This window comes from Schistocerca cancellata, chromosome 8 (genome assembly GCF_023864275.1).
Source record: "Schistocerca cancellata isolate TAMUIC-IGC-003103 chromosome 8, iqSchCanc2.1, whole genome shotgun sequence".
Classification (NCBI taxonomy): domain Eukaryota; kingdom Metazoa; phylum Arthropoda; class Insecta; order Orthoptera; family Acrididae; genus Schistocerca; species Schistocerca cancellata.
Genome location: NC_064633.1, coordinates 283,682,065 through 283,706,609, shown reverse-complemented (window position 1 = coordinate 283,706,609; position 24,545 = coordinate 283,682,065). Strand labels below are relative to the sequence as shown.

General features: G+C 39.8%; 1 protein-coding gene across 1 annotated transcript in view; it reads left to right on the top strand.

Annotated features, from left to right (window-relative positions):
- LOC126095516 (WD repeat-containing protein 81) overlaps positions 1 to 24,545 on the top strand; it is a 308,162-nt gene that overhangs the window by 225,335 nt on the left and 58,282 nt on the right. The window contains exons 20-22 of the mRNA XM_049910301.1: positions 3,851 to 4,010; positions 23,521 to 23,698; positions 23,806 to 23,930. Of these exons, the coding sequence (XP_049766258.1) occupies positions 3,851 to 4,010; positions 23,521 to 23,698; positions 23,806 to 23,930 (463 nt within the window). The remainder of the gene's footprint in view (positions 1 to 3,850; positions 4,011 to 23,520; positions 23,699 to 23,805; positions 23,931 to 24,545) is intronic.

Genomic DNA, 24,545 nt, shown 5'->3' with positions numbered 1-24,545 from the left:
GAGATGGAGAACAAGATCTAAAGACTGAAAAAAAATGGACTGATTGTTAATTCGCACATTCTGTAGATGTTCAACCTGAGTGTAAAAAAGATCCACACATGAATTTGTTATGTATTTACTCATTAGTAGTAGAGTAAGAAATGCACACTAGCACTCAAAATATAATTGCCATGAGAACAGGGCTGGTTTAAGGCACAAGTGATGCAAGCCGTTGCTTGGGGTGCTAAGCTAAGAGGGGCACCTGTGATACCACAACTATACTATTTCTATACAAAATATCACAATTAGTAGCATCCAACTGGGTGCACCCAAGTGCAAGATTTTGATACGGCATGTAATGCAATTAGTAGCAAAAACTAACCCAGGTGAAAATGTGCAAGGGAAAAGGAGGGATGGGTGAGGCACCAAATAAAAAGTCACTTGTGCAGAAAAATGTTCCCAAACAGAGTCTGCTTGAGTGTTAGAAATTCCTTGAAGCTTACACAGACTGATCTTCATGTTAGATTCCACTAAAATTTTCCAATTACGTTTTTGCATCTTCTTCATTAATTCATAAGAATGATGATGGTTCAAAAATGATACTGAAAAATCTTGATGAAACTGCTGTGAAAGCTGACAGTGAGATAATGCACAATAATGCTAAGGTGATGAATACAGAAACTGGCAGGGGGGGGGGGGGGGTGATTGATAGTGAAATAGTTGAGAGTGTACACAGATTCAGGTATCTGGGGGATAAAATAAAAGGTAAGCTACAGATGAACAACAACATAACAGACAGATTTCAAATACTGCAGAAACTATGAAGTGCTGTAAAGAAAACCTATTGAGGCATATCAAATTGCAACATTCTGTGCTGATATTCATAAATGCTGCCTGGCCTACAACTAAGACTACTACTAAAGTATCCCATTGTGGGATGGTGTGCACAGGAAGCAAGAAGATGTCCAGATAGCATTGAACAGTGGGAGTTTATTTTACAACAAAGATAACACGAAAACATGAACAACAGAAAATTGATTCTCAATGAAAGGAAAATATGGGATCATCCTGATCTGTGAGGGGAATTGTTATGCTTTAAATACAGTTCCACAAAGGTGTGAGAGAAAGCAAACAATTGATGAATTCTTCTCGGGTTATCAGCCGAGTGGTGGTATTGTCTAGTCGCAATGTTTCAATTAGTTTCGTACCCATCATCTTCTGGCGAAGTGACACTTCAGTGGAATACGCCGAGAAAGACAGCAGTCGCATATAACACACAATCTGTCAGCATAGGGTACTCTGCAAGGTCAGGATTGTTCACATTGGTGGCTGCACTGGCATAGTTTTGGTGTGCGATATGAGAAACTCATTGGTATTGCTTGGATTCATGGTCAGTTTCTAATTTGGTTTCAGAATTCATATTTCTGGAGCTGCAGCAGGCAGTGGTCCTGTAATGACCATCTTGTGTATGGATACTAGAAACCAGTGGTATTATGTGGCTTCATGGATGCAAGGTAACGCCAGATGTGCCTGGTGGTACTAGTGCCCTTTTTACTGCAGCAGATGTCACAGTGCAGCGGAGCTGCTTCAGCTACAGGCATCTGCAGAGTGCCAGCCCACTGGGCAATGTTGTGTGGCGTATGTGCTGCGTCATCAGGCACCAGCCATACACTGCACTCAACTTCCTGTTAGAGGAAGGTGGCGAAGCCATCTCAATGCATAAACAGTACCCAGGGCAGTAATGACAGCCAAAGACACAGTATCTACTTTGAGCAAAAGAGCATGTACTCAGTGGAGGAGGAGGAACAAAAGATTTGGAGAGATGTCTGCAGGGGAAAAAAAGAAAAAAACATGGTGAAGTTTTAATACAAAAATCAATGCAGGTGTTATTTTTGAGTGTAGAACCACTTGCAAGCATGATGTGAAAGAGGAGATTGAGATTTGCCAGATACATCATGAGGCTGTATAGCGTATTGACCAAGAATATGCGGGACACAACATGGGTATTGGAGAACAAAAAAGGAAGAAGTCAGAGATGATTGGAAAGCAATTAGGATAGAAGAAAAGTCCGCAACAGTGCAAACTGGTCCAGCCACAGGAAAACAGTGAAAGATTGTGGATGGAGTGGTATCAGAATCAAAATTAGATCAACAAAACAGAGAGGGTTAAGAACCCTGAGAGAATGAAGTAGTATTGACAAGAAAGAAGACTTACTGAACAAGTCACTCATGGCCCAAAAAGGTCAAAAGAAACCTAATAATAATTCAGACTAGGTAGTACAAAAAATACAGAGTAAAATAAAATTGATTTCAGTGAGAACTTTCTTGTAGGAACAAGACTTTTGGTCAGGTGAATACAGGGTTATAAATACAAGATCAAATAGGGGTAATGGAGGAGTAGCTTTAATAATGAATAAAAAATAGGAGTTCGGGTAAGCTACTACAAACAACATAGTGAACGCATCATTGTGGCCCAGATAGACACGAAGCCCACACCTACTACAGTAGTACAAGTTTATATGCCAACTAGCTCTGCAGATGATGAAGAAATTGATGAAATGTATGATGAGATAAAAGAAATTATTCAGGTAGTTAAGGGAGACGAAAATTTAATAGGAATAGAAGGAAACGTAGTAGGTGAATATGGATTGGGGCTAAGAAATGGAAGAGGAAGCCGCCTGGTAGAATTTTGCACAGAGCATAACTTATCCATAGCTAACGCTTGGTTCAAGAATCATGAAAGAAGGTTGTATACATGGAAGAACCCTGGAGATATTAGAAGGTTTCAGATAGATTATATAATGGTAAGACAGAGATTTAGGAACCAGGTTTTAAATTGTAAGACATTTTCAGGGGCAGATGTGGACTCTGACCACAATCTATTGTTTATGAACTGTAGATTAAAACTGAAGAAACTGCAAAAAGGTGGAATGATACCCTAACATTCTATTACTTACTGTCATCCTTTCTTCCCTAACCAAGTGTCTGAAATTTAATGCTTATTTTTCAAAGCTCTGTCCCTCCACCACTGAGTAATGAGTGTCATGAATTTGATGAGTCCTACTTTTATTCTGTACTTTCTACCTTTCAGTCTGTCAGGAGGTTTCAATTTGTAGAATATTAGTCAAATCCTGTTATACTTAGGAATAATGATCTTTTTATGCCTTAGTCAATATATTCTTTATTTTATTTTCATCAATTTCACATTTGATTCCTTACCTAGTGTATTTCTGATTATTTTAATGTTTACCACACATCTCTTGTGATGAACTGTAGTTAACAGAGAACTGATATCGTACTTGATGCTTTTGCTTTTCTGCCTAGTTATGAACTCCACCTCTTTTCTCAGCTTAGTTGCTCTCTTTTTAGCAAAGTAACACTTGCTTGCAGAAGCCTATGTGTCATGCATTTACTCTACTGCTAACAATGCCGCGTCTGTTGCATGATTACAGTTTGGCAAAATTTGGACTGACAGTCACCTCAAACTTATTTACCTATGAGCAGGAAGTGTCATCAGCGTGATTTAAAAAAAAAGAATGATGCAAGACATGTGTTCCTTTTCTTATGAAACCTCAAAAGCTATGATCATGTTAAAATATACTATCTCCAAACATACAATTTTAGGTGTTTGTAAATATAAATTCTGGGAAGCCCCAAACAGGAGAGTAGCACATTATTTGTCGTGATAAATCTCTCTCTGTCTTAATAAACCTTTCACAAAGTATAATACTGTTACAGAAAAAGTCAAAAGTTGGGCTGTATTAAAGGCAAATCATCATGTGGTTGCTTTAACGTTTTACTGTGCGTTTTTCACTGTTTTATAAAATGTGATTATGTCTGTGTAGCTTTAGTGACAATTTTAATTGATGCAGGTCTGACAATGACAGTGAGGGCCCTGACATATCTATTGGAGCTGAAATGCGTGGGAATCTGCTCAACAGAGTGAAGGAGAATGATTTTACAGATTCATACTCTCCCCCTCCAGCTATTTCTTCAGATGGAGAGCAGTTGCTGGAGCAAACCAGACACCAGGTAATTAATTTGTGTAGCACATCTGAAGACAACTATTTGATGTGGGTAATACTGAGTGTAGAAGTATTTAACAACTAAAGGGTTTATATCCAAAGAATTGGTTTCTAATAATAATGATCTTAACAGACTGTTAGACTCTTTTTAAGATTCCTTCAGTGTGTCAAAATATCCTTACACATGTTGTATATATTTTCGTTACCTGTTCCTTTTTGTTAACCACTCATTCTGAAAGTTTAGTGTTGGATACTTTTTTACTCTGTGTGCCTCTGACTGAGTTTCAAATCTTTGTATTTAATTGAATGATTTCTGAACACTCTTTGAATGATTCATTAAGTGTTGGTATTTGTTTTAAATTTCTGAACTTGTAATTATTATGAATTACTCTCTACTGCTGTACCTATGCCACAGGTATAGTATAGAAGTAACTAAATAATTTGTATAGTAATTCTCATTTTAAGTGCATAAGAAATAATGATCATACTGAAAGTGTTGGGGTCAGAAAATTTTCCTTGGTGTCAAAGTTTCTCTTTTTAACCAGAATTGACTGCACTCTGACATGCATTAGATAAAGACAGTATGGAGTATTTGAATATCACTGCCAGAATCTCTTTTATCATTAAGTAAGAGGATAACTTTATGCATACATTCATAGATGTGTCTGATTATAGAAATTCAAAAGGAAGATTATAACACAAAGCTTTTGAGCTGACAATCCAGAACATTGTACTTAAGCCCAAGCTCAGCATGTAAGTCATACAAACAGTCTAAAAGAAGAACTTCACCAGAATGAAATCTTTTATTCTATTTGATGAACATGTGTTGGGCTGAGAATTTGTGATGGGTGATTACCTGATTGAAACCAAAACATAAGTGTTCATAATGGAATTAGTAATGGCCTGTTAAAACTTTGAACTAAACTGTCTCATGTGACAATCTTAACAAGTTCAGTTGCAACAACTTACCGTATTTACTCGAATCTAAGCCGCACTTTTTTTCCTGTTTTTGTAATCCAAAAAACCGCCTGCGGCTTAGAATCGAGTGCAAAGCAAGTGGAAGTTCTGAAAAATGTTAGTAGGTGCCGCCACAACTAACTTCTGACATCGAATATATGTAGCATGCTTTGTAGACACAAAGATAAATACTGGCACCAAAATCTCTGCGTCAATAAATAAATTTTAAAAAAAGGTGGAAGACGAGCTTTTTTTCTCCGTCCCGAGTTTCGACCATTTTCATACATTATCCAACGAAGTAAATACAAATTCCGTATTGTTCATCTTCGAATGTAGCAGAATTTCAATGTACTATGAAAATACGACTGGCAAGACTGTTTGGGATGTTTGTCAATATGGCCAACTCTACGTTCTGAATTTTTTCCTACCTGTGAGAAGAGATGGTCGCTAATAGGAACCTGATGAAATGTGAATGACATGCACTATTCTCTTCACCATAAGAATAATACGAATATAAACATTTTGCCATGTATTCTTTCGTGTTTGCTGCTATCTCATTTAAATCCTGTCTGCCTAATAAACTACGAAACTAGAGCGAGACAACAGCAATCGCGGAAGAATATACGTATCGTGTCATGTTTATATTCGTATTATTTTTATGCCTAATAGTGATACAGTCGAAAATGAAGCACGGCAACTGACTAGCTTTTTAAATCTAAGATGACTAATTTCTGTGCAGAATTTTATGTACTAAAGAAGCGGCCGCAAAGATTTTCAAACGGAGAAAAATTTTCGCCTAACTCTCGTTCAGAACATGTTCTATCATACGCAGTCTATTATTTGGTTCTTGTTGATCATTATCAAAGAAAGCAGCAGTGTAAGTAACAACAAATAGCAGTCTCTTGCCATAGTTTCGCTAATGAGACCATTCCTCTCTCTCTTTTTTTTTTTTTAAATTGTAAGCGGCGGTAGCGCGCACAAAAGCAAGCCATGCCGCGAGCGGCGACAGGCCATAAACACGCACTATCAGAATGCGACAAACAGTGCATGACACAGTACAGTAATGCATTTTCAGCTTACAGTGGCGTAAACACGTATAACAAAGAAAACGGCACTTATCAGATCACAGCAAAATAAGCAATCGATTCAAACCAGACGAAGCACGTGAAAAAGGAAGGGTACCCGTATAAATACTGACGGAAGCAATTGCCGGACGCATAGCAATGGCTGCCTGGTAAAGCTTAACTGCTAAGCTTACGACTCGAACCAAACTACTGTAGCTGTATTGTCATTCATTCGACCTAAATTGTGTCTCATATTACAATGGACCAACTTTGTTTCGATATGGACGTGCGGCCTAAAACTTTTCTCTCCCCTTGAATTTCGAGTCTCAAATTTCAGGTGCGGCTTAGATTCGGGAAATTTTTTTTCCTGTATTTCGAGTCTCATTTTTCAGGTGCCGCTTAGATTCGAGTGCGGCTTAGATTCGAGTAAATACGGTATGTCCACAAAAAGCAAATTTCAAATCTGGCACACAGAGCAAACCTATTTTGAATCTTCAGAATTTATTTATTTTTAAAAAATTTGATTTTTAAGGTTGAATAACAAGTACAATGTTTTTGTTCTATTGATTTTTGTTTATTTTGAACTAGTTTTTGGCTTTTTAAACCATCTTCAGGAAACAGCTGACTAGTGTCTTGAACGGACACTGGCTCTTAGGTAACCAAACAATATAAGCAAAGATACAATCACTTACATACAGTGTTGTGCATCAAACTTGTTTCTTAATGTTGAAGTTACACTTTACACAGTGAGCAGTGTTAAGCAAAATAAATAATTAAGCTACACAATATTCTACTAAACTGACTACTCTTCATTTATGTTGTGCCACAAACATGGTTTTTAACTTTGTAAACTAAACTTTAAGCAATGGACAGTTGCACACACAATAATTCAAATACATAACTGTACATTGTTATAGGTTATATGGTTCTGATGCCATAGTTTGTGATGTCATGTCTTTGGTTGAGAGAGGAAAGTTGCCACTCACCATATAGCAGAGACGAGAGATGTTGAGTTGCAGTAGGCACTACAAAAAGATTCACACAATTATAGCTTTTGGCCATTAAGGCCTTTGTCAGCATTACACACACACACACACACACACACACACACACACACACACACACCCACACACACACACACACACATTCAAACACAACTTGCATTACCTCCATTCATTTCAGACCTACTAACTACCTGCAATGCCTCCACTTCGATAGCTGCCACTCATTCCATACCAAGAAGTCCCTTCTGTACAGTCTAGCCACCCATGCTCATCGCACCTGCAGTGATGAGCAGTCTGTTTCAAACTATACCGAGAGTCTCACTGAAGCCTTCACTGACTTTAATTATGCTCCCAACCTTGTACAAAAACAAATCTCCCGTGCCTTATCTTTCCAGTCTCCACCATCTCCTAAAGTCCCACAGTCCAGCCACAGAGGAGCATTCCCCTCATAACTCAGTACCATCCAGGACTGGAGCAACTGAATTACATTCTCCACAAGAGTTAAATTACTTCTTGTCATGCCCTGAAATGGGAAATGTCCTGCCCACTATCCTTCACACACCTCCTACAGTGGTATTCTGATGTCCACCGAACCTACACAGTATACTCGTCCATCCTTACACAATCCCTGCTCCTTACTGCCATCCAGTCACCACTCCCATCACGCACTGGTGCTATTGCTCGCAGTGTGCTTTCAGTTGTCCGAGATTGCAGATGTGTGTGCAAGTTGCGTTTGCATATGTGTGTGTGTGTGTGTGTGTGTGTGTGTGTGTGTGTGTGTGTGTGTGTGCATCTATTGCTGACAAAGACCTTAATGGCCGAAAGCTATAATTGTGTGCATCTTTTTGTTGTGCCTATCGCAACTCAGCATATCCGCTATATGGTGAGTGGCAATTTTCCATCTCTAATATTGTTGCATTCCGTCCTGGATTTTCCATTGTTTGATTGAGTGAATACTAGTAACGTAAGTTGAGCAATGTTTTACATTGTAAATAAAATTTTTATGCAATGGTCAGTATTAAACATAGTACATGGTTAAATACGCAATATTAAAGTATGTTGTTGTTATTGTTGTTGTCATTGTGTTCTTCAGTCATGAGACTGGTTTGATGCAGCTGTCCATGCTACTCTATCCTGTGCAAGCTTCTTCATCTCCCAGTACCTACTGCAGTCTACATCCTCCTGAATCTGCTTAATGTCTTCATCTCTTGGTCTCCCTCTACGATTTTTACCCTCGACGCTGCCCTCCAATGCTAAATTTGTGATCCCTTGATGCCTCAGAACATGTCCTACCAACCGGTCCCTTCAGTTTGTCATGTTGTGCCACAAACTTCTCCCCAATCCTATTCAATACCTCCTCATTAGTTACGTGATCTTCCCATCTAATCTTCAGCATTCTTCTGTAGCACCACATTTCCAAAGCTTCTATTCTCTTCTTGTCCAAACTATTTATCATCCATGTTTCAATTCCATACATGGCTACACTCCATACAAATACTTTCAGAAACGACTTCCTGACACTTAAATCTATACTCGATGTTAACAAATTTCTCTTCTTCAGAAATGCTTTCCTTTCCGTAGCCAGTCTACATTTTATATCCTCTCTACTTCGGCCATCATCAGTTATTTTGCTCCCCAAATAGCAAAACTCCTTTACTACTTTAAGTGTCTCATTTCCTAATCTAATACCCTCAACATCATCCGACTTAATTCGACTACATTCCATTATCCTCGTTTTGCTTTTGTTGATGTTCATCTTATATCCTCCCTTCAAGACACCATACATTCCGTTCAACTGCTCTTCCGAGTCCTTTGCTGTCTCTGACAGAATTACAATGTCATCAGCGAACCTCAAAGTTTTTATTTCTTCTCCATGGATTTTAATACCTACTCCGAATTTTTCTTTTGTTTCCTTTACTGCTTGCTCAATATACAGATTGAATAACATCGGGGAGAGGCTACAACCCTGTCTTACTCCCTTATCGACCACTGCTTCCCTTTCATGTCCCTCAACTCTTACAACTGCCATCTGCTTTCTGTACAAATTGTAAATAGCCTTTCGCTCCCTGTATTTTACCCCTGCCACCTTCAGAATTTGAAAGAGAGTATTCCAGTCAACATTGTCAAAAGCTTTCTCTAAGTCTACAAATGCTAGAAGCGTAGGTTTGCCTTTCCTTAATCTTTCTTCTAAGATAAGTCGTAGAGTAGTGTTGGCCTCACATGTTCCTACATTTCTACGGAATCCAAACTGATCTTCCCCGAGGTCGGTTTCTACCAGTTTTTTCATTCGTCTGTAAAGAATTCGCATTAGTATTTTGCAGCTGTGACTTATTAAACCAATAGTTCGGTAATTTTCACATCTGTCAACACCTGCTTTCTTTGGGATTGGAATTATTATATTCTTCTTGAAGTCTGAGGGAATTTCACCTGTCTCATACATCCTGCTCACCAGATGGTAGAGTTTTGTCAGGACTGGCTCTCCCAAGGCTATCAGTAGCTCTAATGGAATGTTGTCTACTCCCGGGGCCTTGTTTCGAGTTAGGTCTTTCAGTGCTCTGTCAAACTCTTCACGCAGTATTGTATCTCCCATTTCATCGTCTTCATCTTCTTCCATTTCCATAATATTGTCCTCAAGAACATCACCCCTGTATAGACCCTCTATATACTCCTTCCACCTTTCTGCTTTCCCTTCTTTGCTTAGAACTGCGTTTCCATCTGAGCTCTTGATATTCAAGCAAGTGGTTCTCTTTTTTCCAAAGGTCTCTTTAATTTTCCTGTAGGCAGTATCTGTCTTACCCGTCGTGAGATAAGCCTCTACATCCTTACATTTGTCCTCTAGCCATCCTTGCTTAGCCATTTTGCACTTCATGTCAATCTCATTTTTGAGACGTTTGTATTCCTTTTTGCCTGCTTCATTTAGTGCATTTTTGTATTTTCTCCTTTCATCAATTAATGTCAGTATCTCTTCTGTTACTCATGGATTTCTACTAGCCCTTGTATTTACCTACTTGATCTCTGCTGCCTTCACTATTTCATCCCTCAAAGCTACCCATTCTTCTTATACTGTATTTTTTTCTCCCATTCCTGTCAGCCATTCCCTAATGCTCTCTCCAAAACTCTCCACAACCTCTGGTTCTGCCAGTTTATCTAGGTCCCATCTCCTTAAATTCCCACCTTTTTGCAGTTTCTTCAGTTTTAATCTACAGTTCATAACCAATATATTGTGGTCAGAGTCCACATCTGCCCCTGAAAATGTCTTACAATTTAAAACCTGGTTCCTAAATCTCTGTCTTACCTTTATATAATCTATCTTGAAACCTTCTAGTACCTCCAGAGTTCTTCCATGTATACAACCTTCTTTCATGATTCTTGAACCAAGGCTCTTCCATTTCTTAGCCCCAATCCATATTCACCTACTACGTTTCCTTCTATTCCTTTTCCTTCTGTCGAATTCCAATCACCCATGACTATTAAATTTTCGTCTCCCTTCACTACCTGAATAATTTCTTTTATCTCATCATACATTTAATCAATTTCTTCATCATCTGCAGAGCTAGTTGGCATATAAACTTGTACTACTGTAGTAGGTGTGGGCTTCGTGTCTATCTTGGCCACAATGATGCGTTCACTATGTTGTTTGTAGTAGCTTACCCGAACTCCTATTTTTTATTCATTATTAAAGCTACTCCTCCATTACCCCTATTTGATTTTGTATTTATAATCCTGTATTCACCTGACCAAAAGTCTTGTTCCTCCTGCCACCAAACTTCACTGATTCCCACTATATCTAACTTTAACCTATTTGTTTCCTTTTTTAAATTTTCTAACCTACCTGCCCTATTAAGGGATCTGACATTCCATGCTCCGATCCATAGAACGCCAGTTTTCTTTCTCCTGATAACGACGTCCTCTTGAGTAGTCCCCGCCGGAGATCCGAATGGGGGACTATTTTACCTCTGGAATATTGTACCCAAGAGGTCGCCATCATCATTTAATCATACAGTAAAGCTGCATGCCCTCGGGAAAAATAACAGCTGTAGTTTCCCCTTGCTTGCAACCGTTCGCAGTACCACAACAGCAAGGCCGTTTTGGTTAGTGTTACAAGGCCAGATCAGTCAATCATCCAGACTGTTGCCCCTGCAACTACTGAAAAGGCTGCTGCCCCTCTTCAGGAACCACACGTTTGTCTGGCCTCTCAACAGATACCCCTCCGATGTGGTTGCACCTATGGTACGGCTATCTGTATCGTTGAGGCACACAAGCCTCCCCACCAACGGCAAGGCCCATGGTTCATGGGGGTGTAAATAACAATTTTATGCAATGGGCAGTATTAAACATAGTACATGGTTAAATACGCAATATTAAAGTAATACAATATATATTCTTGAAGTTTCAGGGGTAAGGAATAGGAAATTATGTTATGTTTTAAGTTTGAGTATCAGTGTGTGCCATTGTGGCGGTTTGTGGGTATGTGGCAGGTTGATAGCATCGTGTGAAGCATAAAAATGGGGATATGCTTCACATGATTGTATCAAGCAGCCACACACCCACAAACCATCACAATGACACATACTGCTACAAAAAGTAAAACATAAAAGAATTGCCTATTCCTTAACCCACAGTCTTCAACTACATAAATTGTAATACTTTAATATTGTAATTTTAACTATGTACTATGTTTAATGTTGCCCATTGCGTAAAAATCAAACACTGGAATATCCAGGATGGAGTGTAACAATATTATGAGAAGGAAAGTTGCTACTCACCATATAGTGGAGGTGCTGAGTTGCAGGTATGCACAACAAAAAGACTCTCACAATTATAGCTTTAGCCATTAAGGCCTTCGTCAATAATAGACACACAAACGCGCACACACACACTCACACAAACGCAACTCATACACATGACTGCAAGCAGCAGAGCCAGTGCATGATGGGAATGTGACTGGGTGGGAGTAAGGTGGAGGCTGGGATGGGGAGAGGGAGGAATATTATGGTGAGAGGTGACGGACAGTGAAGTGCTGCAGTTAGATGTATGGCAGGGGAGAGGTGCCGGGGGGGGGGGGGGGGGGGGGAAGGAGAAAAATATAAAAAGACTGGGTGTGGTGATAGAATGACAGTGGTGTGGTGCTGAAATGGGAACAGGGAAGGGGCTGTTGTCCGCCGCTCGTGGTCTCGCGGTAGCGTTCTCGCTTCCCGAGCACGGGGTCCCGGGTTCGATTCCCGGCGGGGTCAGGGATTTTCACCTGCCTCGAGATGACTGGGTGTTTGTGTTGTCCTCATCATTTCATCATCATCCAGGAAAGTGGCGAAATTGGACTGAGCAAATATTGGGTAATTGTACGGGCGCTGATAACCACGCAGTTGAGCGCTCCACAAACCAAACATCATCATCATCAGGGAAGGGGCTGGATGGGTGAGGACAGTGAATAACAAAGGTTGAGGCCATTAGGGTTGTGAGAATGTAGGATGTATTGTAGGGAATGTTCCCACCTGCACAATTCAGAAAAGCTGGTGTTGTGGAAGGATCTATACGGCACAGGCTGTGAAGCAGTCATTGAAATGAAGGATACCATGTTTGGCAGCGTGTTCAGCAACAGGGTAGTCCACTTGTTTCTTGGCCACAGTTTGTCGGTAGCCATTCATGTGGACAAACAGCTTGTTGGTTGTCAAGCCTACATAGAATGCAGCACAGTGGTTGCAAGCTTAGCTTACAGACCACATGAATGGTTTCACAGGTGGCCCTGCCCTTGATGGGATAGGTGATGTTAGTGACCGGACTGGAGTAGGTGGTGGTGGGTGGATGTATGGGGCAGGTCTTGCAACTAGGTCTATTACAGGGATGTGAGCCATGAGGTATGGGATTGGGAGGAGGGGTTGTGTAAGGATGGATGAGAATATTGTGTAGGTTTGGTGGACGATGGAATACCACTGCAGGACAAGTGGGAAGGATAGTGGGCAGGACATTTCTCATTTCAGGGCATGACAAGAGGTAATCGAAACCCAGGCGGAGAATGTAATTCAGTTACTCCAGTCCTGGATGGTACTGAGTTACAAGAGGAATGCTTCTCTGTGAGAGGACAGTGTGACTTTGCGAGGTGGTGGGAGACTGGAAAGGTAAGGCATGGGAGATTTGTTTTTGTACAAGGTTGGAGTGATAATTAAGATCAGTGAAGGCTTCAGATTCCCCTCGTAACTCAGTACCACCCAGGATTGGAGCAACTGAATTACATTCACCACCAGGGTTTTGATTACCTCTCGTCATGCCCTGAATTGAGAAATGTCCTGCCCGATATCCTTGCCACACCTCCCACAATGATATTCCACCATCCACCGAACCTACACAATATACTTGTTCATCCTTACACAACCCCTGCTCCCAATCCCTTACCTCATGGCTCATATCCCTGTAATAGACCTAGATGCGAGACCTGTTCCATACATCCTCCTACCGCCCCCTACTCCAGTCCGGTCACTAACATCATCTACCCCATCAAAAAGGCAGGGCCACCTGTAAAATGAGTCATGTGGTCTACAAGCTAAGCTTTAACCACTGTGCTGCTTACTATGTAGGCATGACAACCAACAAGCTGTCTGTCCACTTGAATAGCCACTGACAAACTGTGGCCAAGAAACAAGTGGACCACCCTGTTGCTGAACATGCTGCCAAACATGATGTCTTCATTTCAGTGACTGCTTCACAGCCTGTGCCATATGGATCCTTCCCATCAACACCAGCTTTTCTGAATTGCGCTGGTGGGAACTTTCCCTACAATACATCCTACATTCCTGTAACCCTCCTGGTCTCAACCTTCGCTATTCACTGACCTCGTCCATGCAGCCCCATCCCTCTTTCCATTCCAGCACTACATTGCCGTCATTCCACCACCACACCCAGTCTTTTTATTTCATTCCTTTTCTGCTTCTCCCCCCTCTCCTCCCCACCTCTCCTGTGCCATCCATCTAATGTGCAGCACTTCGCTGTGTGCCACCCCCACCATACTATCCCTTCCTCTCCCCGTCCCAGCCTCCTCCTTACCCCCACCTAGTCGCACTCCCATCAGGCACTGGTGCTGCTGCTTCCTGCAGTGTGGTTTCAGTTGCCTTAGACTACAGTCATGTTTGTGAGTTGCATTTGCATGAGTGAGTGTATGTGTATGTGTGTGTCTAATGTTGTCGAAGGCCTTAAGAGCTGAAAGCTATAATTGTGAGAGTATTTCTGTTGTGCCTATCTGTGACTCAGCATCTCTGCTCTATGGTGAGTGGCAATTTTCCATTGCATAAAAATGTTTTTTTATAATGTAAGACGTGTTTGTTGCTCATCATAAGTTAGTAGTTCACTTAAATAATTCTCATCCAGTTCACGACCTCATAAACTATGGCACATAACTGTATAACCTGTAATACTGTTAAGAATATGTATTCTAATTATTGTGTATAATACTGTCCATCGTGTAAAGTTTAGTTTAAAGTGTTAAAAAATATGTATTTTGCACAACATAATGAAGAGTACGCACAGTTCCTCCGCCAATGACAAAAAAATAGTGCTATAACCATTTAACCTGTAATATTGTGTAGTTTAATTATTGTGTGTAACATTGTCCATTGCGTAAAGTGCAATTGCATAATTAAGAAAAAAGTTTGATGCACAACACACTATGTATGTGATATATCTTTGCCTATAATGTTTGGTCACCGAAGAAGTAGTGTCCCTTCCAGACACTAGGCAGTTGTTTCCTGAAGAACGCGAAAACTAGTTCAAAATAAACAAGAATCAGTAGAACAAAAACAGTGTACTTGTTATTGAACCTTAAATATGGAATTGCTCTACCAGGAAGTAATGGAAGAATCCATTAAGGAAGAGAAAAAGGGAGAGATATATTTTGAGGGCAATATGCTGGTCATTTATTAACTAAGCACATGAACTTTCTTGTAATTTCCTTTTCAGTAATAAAAATAAAATACTTTCCTCACTAGTTTTTAACAATCATAGTTGTGCAGGTGGTGAGCCATTGTGTGGTGTGAAGTGCTCATATGTTGCATCATGCACATGGAGTTGTCCACCTAGCGGTTGATACTCTTTCACTCTGTTACTTCAAAAGACCATCATTTAACAGAATTTCAAGGGACTGAAAAATAGCCAGTTCAATTTAATGAAGTTTGAATTAACAAGTTTATTTATAAAAATATACAATTTTTGAGTTCATTTTTTCTCTTATTAAGCTTACCAGTGAATGAGTGTGCTTTACTTTTGTGACTTCTAAAGAAGAAGAAAAAATAACTACACTGTATAGGTACAATAGTATTTCTGGCATTTTTTTAATTGACAAAGTGTATGTACATAATGTTAAATGCATGTCAGTTTTTTCAAACAAACATACATATTATGGAACAATACTGTAGCCATTGAATTAGTGTGTCATGTAATACAATAAATGATAATCTTAAGAAACACTTTAATGTACTGTTCTTTAACACACTAAGTTGTAACCAGAACTCATATTTTAGTTTACAACAATCCTTATCCACTTCACATTTTACTTCTATACATTAATTTGAAAAAAAAAAACAATCATTAATTGTTGTTTGTTGGACTGTTGGTCATAATATTATGGTACTCTCCAAAGCTACCATATCAAGAGCAGCCCAAAATATCATGGAGACATCAGAAGTTGCAACAAATCTCCTGAGAACACCCAATTGCAGCTGCAGCTGCAGCTTCTTTTTTTTTGGGGGGGGGGGGTGTAGTCATTCTTTATAGCCATTCTCTGAAGATAACAGGAAAGCATTATCATTATCTTCTGCATCATCAGCAGAACTGTTGGCTGGTTCTTCAGGAGCACAGATGTTGTCGTCTGCCTGTGTCCATTCTTCCATATTGACAGTACAAGAGAGCACAAACCAAGTGTAACCGTGCAGAAGAGCAACTGTGGACTCCAAAGTTGTGTTCACATTATGAATAAGTTCAGATGTTGGATTGTTAGTTTCCTCTTCAGTTTCAGTGGCTTTATCAGTTGCTGTCCATGCTTTCTTAAAACAGTTAGTTATAGTCTCTTTGGTAATTTATCCCAAGCAGCAGGTATGTTGCAGTTAGCTTGCAGTGCATTCCAATGTGGAATTGTTTCCTGTAGTTCAGTTGCACTGATGGCAGCTCTGATTTATGCTTCTTCTGAAAACACAACAGTTAGCCCTCAGAACACACCCAGAAATTACCTTTTTCTGGATGATTTAACCAGCCTTTTCTTGTGGCCTAGGCCAGATTACAGAATTTGCTGTGATCACATGTGTTGAACCATTCAAACAGTGAATCCTCCTTTTCTTTATGTTTAGCTGGCCTTGCTATTGCCACTAAATGAACAGCTTGCAAGACTTTCGCTATTTTTTGTCTTGAACTTATTATCAATGAGAGAGTAGACTTCAGGATCTGAAAGTGCATTGCAGCCTGTGTTTTAGTTTTCTCTGCATGTGTAGAATTTGCTGCTTTTTGTTTTAGTGTCAGAGCATTATGAGCTCATTACTGTATTGGTGGACTATTGCAAGTGATGAAGCAAAAGGAAAAAAAACACATTCATTGATCACAAACAGGGACAGAAAGCTCTCTGGATTGTTGTAGGTCACTCGCTGCATATGTTCTGCTGACCAGCCCCTCTTTTCCCCCATCCTTGAGCCTTGAGTCTTATACTGTGGAAGTGAGCAGCATGCAGGCAATCAGGCCACTGTTTCAAAATTATTGTACAATACATTATTGAGAAAAATTATGTGAAATGTATAATGAAAAATACACTCCTGGAAATTGAAATAAGAACACCGTGAATTCATTGTGCCAGGAAGGGGAAACTTTATTGACACATTCCTGGGGTCAGATACATCACATGATCACACTGACAGAACCACAGGCACATAGACACAGGCAACAGAGTATGCACAATGTCGGCACTAGTACAGTGTATATCCACCTTTCGCAGCAATGCAGGCTGCTATTCTCCCATGGAGACGATCGTAGAGTGCTGGATGTAGTCCTGTGGAACGGCTTGCCATGCCATTTCCACCTGGCACCTCAGTTGGACCAGCGTTCGTGCTGGACGTGCAGACCGCGTGAGACGACGCTTCATCCAGTCCCAAACATGCTCAATGGGGGACAGATCCGGAGATCTTGCTGGCCAGGGTAGTTGACTTACACCTTCTAGAGCACGTTGGGTGGCACGGGATACATGCGGACGTGCATTGTCCTGTTGGAACAGCAAGTTCCCTTGCCAGTCTAGGAATGGTAGAACGATGGGTTCGATGACGGTTTGGATGTACCATGCACTATTCAGTGTCCCCTCGACGATCACCAGTGGTGTACGGCCAGTGTAGGAGATCGCTCCCCACACCATGATGCCGGGCATTGGCCCTGTGTGCCTCGGTCGTATGCAGTCCTGATTGTGGCGCTCACCTGCACGGCGCCAAACACGCATACGACCATCATTGGCACCAAGGCAGAAGCGACTCTCATCGCTGAAGACGACACGTCTCCATTCGTCCCTCCATTCACGCCTGTCGCGACACCACTGGAGGCGGGCTGCACGATGTTGGGGCGTGAGCGGAAGACGGCCTAACGGTGTGCGGGACCGTAGCCCAGCTTCATGGAGACGGTTGCGAATGGTCCTCGCCGATACCCCAGGAGCAACAGTGTCCCTAATTTGCTGGGAAGTGGGGGTGCGGTCCCCTACGGCACTGCGTAGGATCCTACGGTCTTGGCGTGCATCCGTGCGTCGCTGCGGTCCGGTCCCAGGTCGACGGGCACGTGCACCTTCCGCCGACCACTGGCGACAACATCGATGTACTGTGGATACCTCACGCCCCATGTGTTGAGCAATTCGGCGGTACGTCCACCCGGCCTCCCGCATGCCCACTATACGCCCTCGCTCAAAGTCCGTCAACTGCACATACGGTTCACGTCCACGCTGTCGCGGCACGCTACCAGTGTTAAAGACTGCGATGGAGTTCCGTATGCCACGGCAAACTGGCTGACACTGACGGCGGCGGTGCACAAATGCTGCGCAGCTAGCGCCATTCGACGGCCAACACCGCGGTTCCTGGTGTGTCCGCTGTGCCGTGCGTGTGATCATTGCTTGTACAGCCCTCTCGCAGTGTCTGGAGCAAGTATGGTGGGTCTGACACACCGGTGTCAATGTGTTCTTTTTTCCATTTCCAGGAGTGTACATGTAGTGCATATCAATGTAATTCAGCAGAGTTAACTGAGTTTTTGGTTTATCTGGTTTCTAAATAACGACGTTTACTGTACATAGGGAAAAAATTAGGAACCAGTTGCAGTTAATGAGACAATCTGAAATACAAGGAAAACAGGATTTGTGGCACATGATGCAGCTCAAACTATAGTTATTAACCTTGTGCAGAGATGTTCCCCATCCTGTCTGCTGGAAAAAAGTATTGGAGACAGTAAAAATCTGCCAAAATGTTTTGAAATCATTGTTTTATTGCATTATAAGCTTACTGGACAAAATGTTAGTCCCCACCTTAAAAGAGCACTCTGGTCTCTTTGGAACACTGGAGACAGTGTAAAACTGGTGCCAGGCAATCATGTGAGTCTCCATAACCGACATAAGTTGTGGCAGTGAAGTGGTGTGAATATGCCAGTCAGTTGCGTGGAATCAGTGCTGTAAGATGAACCAAGGCAGAGATGTAACAGAATGGCAGAAATGAGTTAAGGTTATGACCATACCATGAATAAAATTGTCAAATTTAGTAGTGTATCAACACAGGTTGTGCAGTGTATTTATAAGGAATGTTGTAAGATTTGCAGCTGAGTAACATGGTGTAAGAATAGTGATCATAACAAGACTCAAACCCACAGGAACCCTATGAAATGTCTTGCCTTGTCAATGACAATTGATTTTTAAACCTGGTAGCAGTTCTTATTGTCAGTGAATGCAGATACACATCAACTAGTTTCTGAGCAGACTGTATGCAATGGATCTTTGGAGTCAGGCACCAGACAAACAGTCATTGCTTACAATGGTAGATAAAGCTGCACATCTTCAGTGTGCAAACAAGACAGAAACTGCACAATAATTGACTGGAGGCATTTAGCGGGGTCTAGCTAGTCATAATTTTGTCTCTTATCAAATGTTGAAACTCACTGAGTGTCCGAGCTCACATTCCAGTCAAAAATTTATGTAACGTATCTTCCCACTCTTTCATAATCTACTAGTAAATAACACCATAAGCAGATCCAAGATAATCTGTATGGGTAGCATATTTATCAGCCGACGTCACATTTACCAACACTTTATTGCAACAAATCATACTAAAAGATTTGTTTAGAAGAGATCTTTATTATTAGCTTTGCATATGTTAGCTTTGTTACAAGCTTAATGTTTTTAACATTTTCAATTCTAAACATGAGATGCTTAATGTTTTGTGTATGTTTAATCCACAATGTTTTCGTGACACCTTGGCTATTGTGCTGTGATTGGCTGACAGAACCAAACTGAGCAATCACCATGTTGAATTAAATGTTTGAGTAGCTTGTCAGTTGCACAGTTGTTTGAACCATCACTGTTTTCAAAGCATCAAGTTGTTTTCCCAGAAAAAGAATTGGAAGTAGCTGCAAATTTCTTTAAATTACAGTTTCCACACTTAATGTCATGAACTGAATGTGATGCATAGCCAAAAGGACTTCCTGAAAGCATCAGCTGTTTGACCTTATTCAGCTGGAAACATCACCATTTTGTAGTTGGTTCTTCATGTTCCAAATGATCATCAATGGCAAGTGGGACCTTAACATACTGAAGATATGCTGCAAAGTGAGATACATATTCACTAGTTTTCACTGCATCAATATTCCCTTGTTCATGAACAGAATGTCATTGAGGTGTGATTTTAGTAAAAAAAAAAGGACCCATAAAAGGAAATCTTTGCCTTGCAATAAATGCTTCATGATTTTACACCACTTTAATTTTCACCTGAACTCCACTTTTGAAGTCATTCATAACTGGAACACTTTCGTAATGCTGAGCTGTCAGTTTTTCAGGCATTTCATTTTGTCTGCCTTGCTGAGAACAGCTACTGTTACATAATATGCAATGTGTCTTTCTGATTTTACAAAGGAAATAAATCTTTCATTTATATTTGGCGGTAACTCATCCCAAATTATTAGGACCAGTTGTGACTGATTTGGGAAGTCAGTGGTTTCATAATACTTTGATTGCAAGGGGAAATTTGTTAGCTTTTTTTTTCCACTCCTGATGAGATTGAGGCATACCTCATAAACTATCATAAATTAATTCCAGTAGTTCATTTTAAATTGTTTTGAACAGACCTAAGTAATTTGATTTTTTTAAATGTGTTGCATCAAGATGCCATCCCACTCTGAAATTAGACCAAGTAGCCCTCAGAAAATTCCTGTGATCCTGGTATTTTGTGTTTATTTTCGCTCCGTAAGAGAAGCTCAAATTTGATGCAGTCTATAAGTTAACCCAGTTTATACTGGTTCTTTGGCACATTTTCAGTGTATTTCTCTATATTAAGGCAGTAAGCACTACATAGTTTACACATCTTTGTGTAAAAACTCTTTAAGGTTGTGATACTATTCTCAGTCCACATTCTATCAGCACAATTTGTAACAAGACAAGTGAAACAGAGAATTGAATTTTTTCACTTCACAACAACACAACCACTTAGCTGTATTATACATCCCTTTTTTGGAAATTGCATACATATCTTTGCCTTTGTTTACACTGTGTTTGTTCTGATTGATGTTCAGATTGGGCCTGTATGCACCTAATTCCTTCACTTTTGTCCTAAGTTTATGTACAAAATTTTTGTGTAATTAATTGCACACTGCATTCATATTGTGCTGTTTTCAGACCCACAGGATGATATACTGCAGTAATTCACAACAAAACAAAACTCACTAGCACAACACATTCATAAAAGAAACATGCTAATAACACACTATATCTGACAAACACTGTCAGCAAGCAAGGAAACTGAAGTTTCCTATAATCATTAGTGAAACCCTCACTATATGGGTACACATTACCGTATTTTAGTATACTCTACCTTTAGAATCTTATTCCTACAGTGGATAAAATTGCTAATACCAGAATCAGAGAACTACCTAAAACACTATGAAAACATTAATACTAAATGTTGATTAATGACATAGCAAAGCATAATAGAGATGTACAGAGACAAGAATTAAATAGCGAAGTTTCAGCTACAGTGGAACGTGAAAATAGTGTGGAAATTGGCAGGGCACTCTTAAGCTGTACAATCAGTGCCTTCAAGATGCCCATAACTGCTGTTCTCCGAAGAAGCCACGCCTGCAAATGTCATTCCAAGGCACAGCCTAATGACTAGCTACTACCTGTTCAAAAAACATCACACAGTTTCAGCAGTTCCACAGATGTTAACTGTCATTATTTAAATTAATGTGTGAAATGCATTCTGATGATTTAAATTCTATAATGTATTATTGTAAAATGCATTTTAATGTATATTTTAGGGGGGGGCTCCATGTGAGAGACTTTAACTGCAAGCCAGTATTGGTTTGCACAATAATATTTTTACTTGTATGTTTGACAATTGAGAAACTTACCTGATTATTGGACTATTGAAGGGGGATATCAGGGAACTTTTCAGGATTCTACAATAAGTGGATAAGGATAAGAGGTTGTAAATGCTAATCTTTTTTAGACAGTTCATAAATATTGTGCTTTGGAGGATCATCAGAATGATGATTTTTCTGGAAAACTTAGAATTTTCAGGAATTACATTTTACATGGAAAAATCTGGGTACCTCAGGGAATTTCATAAACTCTCAGGGTTCTGTCTTTTAGTCTAGCATTTTAATTTAATTGTATTCAGCTTTTTAAGTGTGTTAATTACATGAATAATTCCCTATAAATTATTGATGTTTGAAAAGTGCAGTTAAACTACTTCTTATTGGCTAGAATGTCTCAGCCTTGAGGACAGAAACAACAGTACTGTGATGTGAGATGCCCTCACCCCACCCCACTTTTCCTGTTACTTTATCAGGAGCTTCATATGGTATCATCTTCTTTCCCATACCTGGAATTCTTTTTCAAGTGTGAGTAACCTCCCTGATCATGAATGTGCAGCTTGAAACTGTGGAGATTGTCCAGTTTCCAAAGATGCACCTAGTGTCTTCTTAAACATTTTGCTGCTCAGTAAAGATATTGCTTCACTGCTGAAGATAAATTTATCACATAACAGTCCTCTCCTGTAAGCACTGGAAATTGCCTTCAAAATTTCAAACTCTCAGCTGTATCATTAAGCATGAACATGTGTTTGAGCTACAAGTTGTAAATGTTCTGCTATTGCCATTCTTATTAGATCATTCTCATGATAAACCATACAGCATCCTATTTTCTATAAATTTTCTTGAGTCCATCGGTATATTGATAATAAATGTGGCCTTTTTTTGCTGTAAATTGCTTCTGGTTATATCAGATTCTGTAGAAACAGAATATTTTCAATAAAATAATTTTAAGTTATTTTGAATGTGGAATCTTTATAAGCATAAAGTATTGCAGCAATATTCCGTAATGTAGACCACAATGTAGGTGAATTTAAGAACATTGCATTATATTGTAGGTCAACTGTTGAGAATCTGTTGCAGCAGTCTGTCTTGGTGATTGTTCTAAGTAAATTAATAGCACTGTCTGTAGCACCACCCACCTGAAAATTTGGTGGGATATATACAGTTGCCATATATTCAAGGTCTGGAAAAGAATATACAGCCACTGTGTATTGAAGGTTTGGGAAACAATCTGTTAAAGAGATTTCCTGCAGTTTATAACTGACCATAACTTAACTAAACCAACATAGCACTGCACATATTTTTAGGAACTTCATCAAGTTTAACTGATATTAAAGATGAATGTGGGACTGACAGCATATATTTTCTAGCCGTTGTTTCATTTTTTTCCATGCTGTGCTGCAGGAAGTGAAGAAGAGTGGAAAATGCTATGTTTCACAGCTGCTATTTAAGTTAAAAAGTAGCCTACAGTAGTTTTGTCTGTTAACGTAGAATGCAGTACCATATCTCTAATAACAGAGCCATTGGGGAATCATGAGAACAACCCAGTAATTTGTGCATGTCTAGAATTTATGAGCAATGACATTAAAAGTGTAGCACCATGCAATATTTGTTGAGACTCTGTATAGTTACCAGAAGCTCCAAACCATTTAGCTAACAATACAGCTCCTTAATTTTTTTTCCCCACCATTGGAAGACGTGTAAACATAACTCTGTCTTCAATGAAATATGTCAAAAACTTTTAGTGCACTAGATGACGCAACTTAGCTCGTAATTAATCCTTGCATGTAAAGGTCGTGTGTTCATGAACCAGATCTATCTGCATTGTTCAGAATACAAATGTACTACACTCCATGATAAAGTAATTTGGTAACAGTCTCGCTGCCACTAAAGTAACTGGTTTTTTCTTTGTATGATTTTTCAGGCGATGGAAGAGTTAAAAAAAGTATTTGTGCCAGAGTTAGCACATAGAACATATCTCCCATTGCTAAGATTCCTTGGTGAATCAGTTATGGCACAGTCTCTGAAGAACGAGGAATTTATTAGAAGTCTGTGTTCTCAGGCTGAACAGGAGAGTCAGCAACAGGCATCCCCTGTGGGAAGTGAGTAGTCACTTTGAATAATCCTAATAAGATGCAAGCTGTGAATAGAGTGATACTTCTTAATGCTCTCCTTACCATTAGAATAAAAGTTTTTTGTGATTTTTCAGTTGTGGAAGACACAAGATGCTCATCTGACCGGTTGTCTCCAAGTGGGACACAGGTGGCAGAGAGGACATCAACTGGTAGCTTTGGGAGTAATGTTGAAGTTGTTGGCAATAGAATTGATTTACAGGTATGTTCCTTGGGCTACATGTAGTAGTAACAAAATTGTTTGTATAAAAATAAATGTACAGGATTATTCATAAATGTTTTTGGAGTTTCAGAAAATAAGTGGAGGAAAACTACAAGACACAGAAAAATTGTATTAGGCAATAGAGAAAAGTAGGTTTCAAACGCAACTTGTAGGTCTTCATTGTGGCTGTGCTTAGAGATGAAATCAAGTGACCTCAAAGGCTTCTGAAAAAGAGAAAAATCCTATTGAGTAGCATGTTCTATGCAATTCTGCAAAATTTTATATGCTCATGGACATCTGAATGAGAGACACTGTCATGTTGCAAAATTAAAATCATCAGTGTCTTGCTATGGTTGTGTCATTCTCTCAGAATAGTCAAATACATAATATTAGTAACAGTTCTCTCTATGAAGGGTGAGAATGGAGTACAAGACACATTCACTTTAGTGAGCTGGGAAAGTGTGAAATATTTTCTAGAGGTTTTCAATTGCCTCAGTGTTTACATTGTGACAATTCTCGTTGTGGCACATGAAACATAACGTCTGTTGAAAATTGTGACAAATTGAACATAAAGCATGTAATCTTGAGGACTTATCAGCTAGACCAACTGCACTT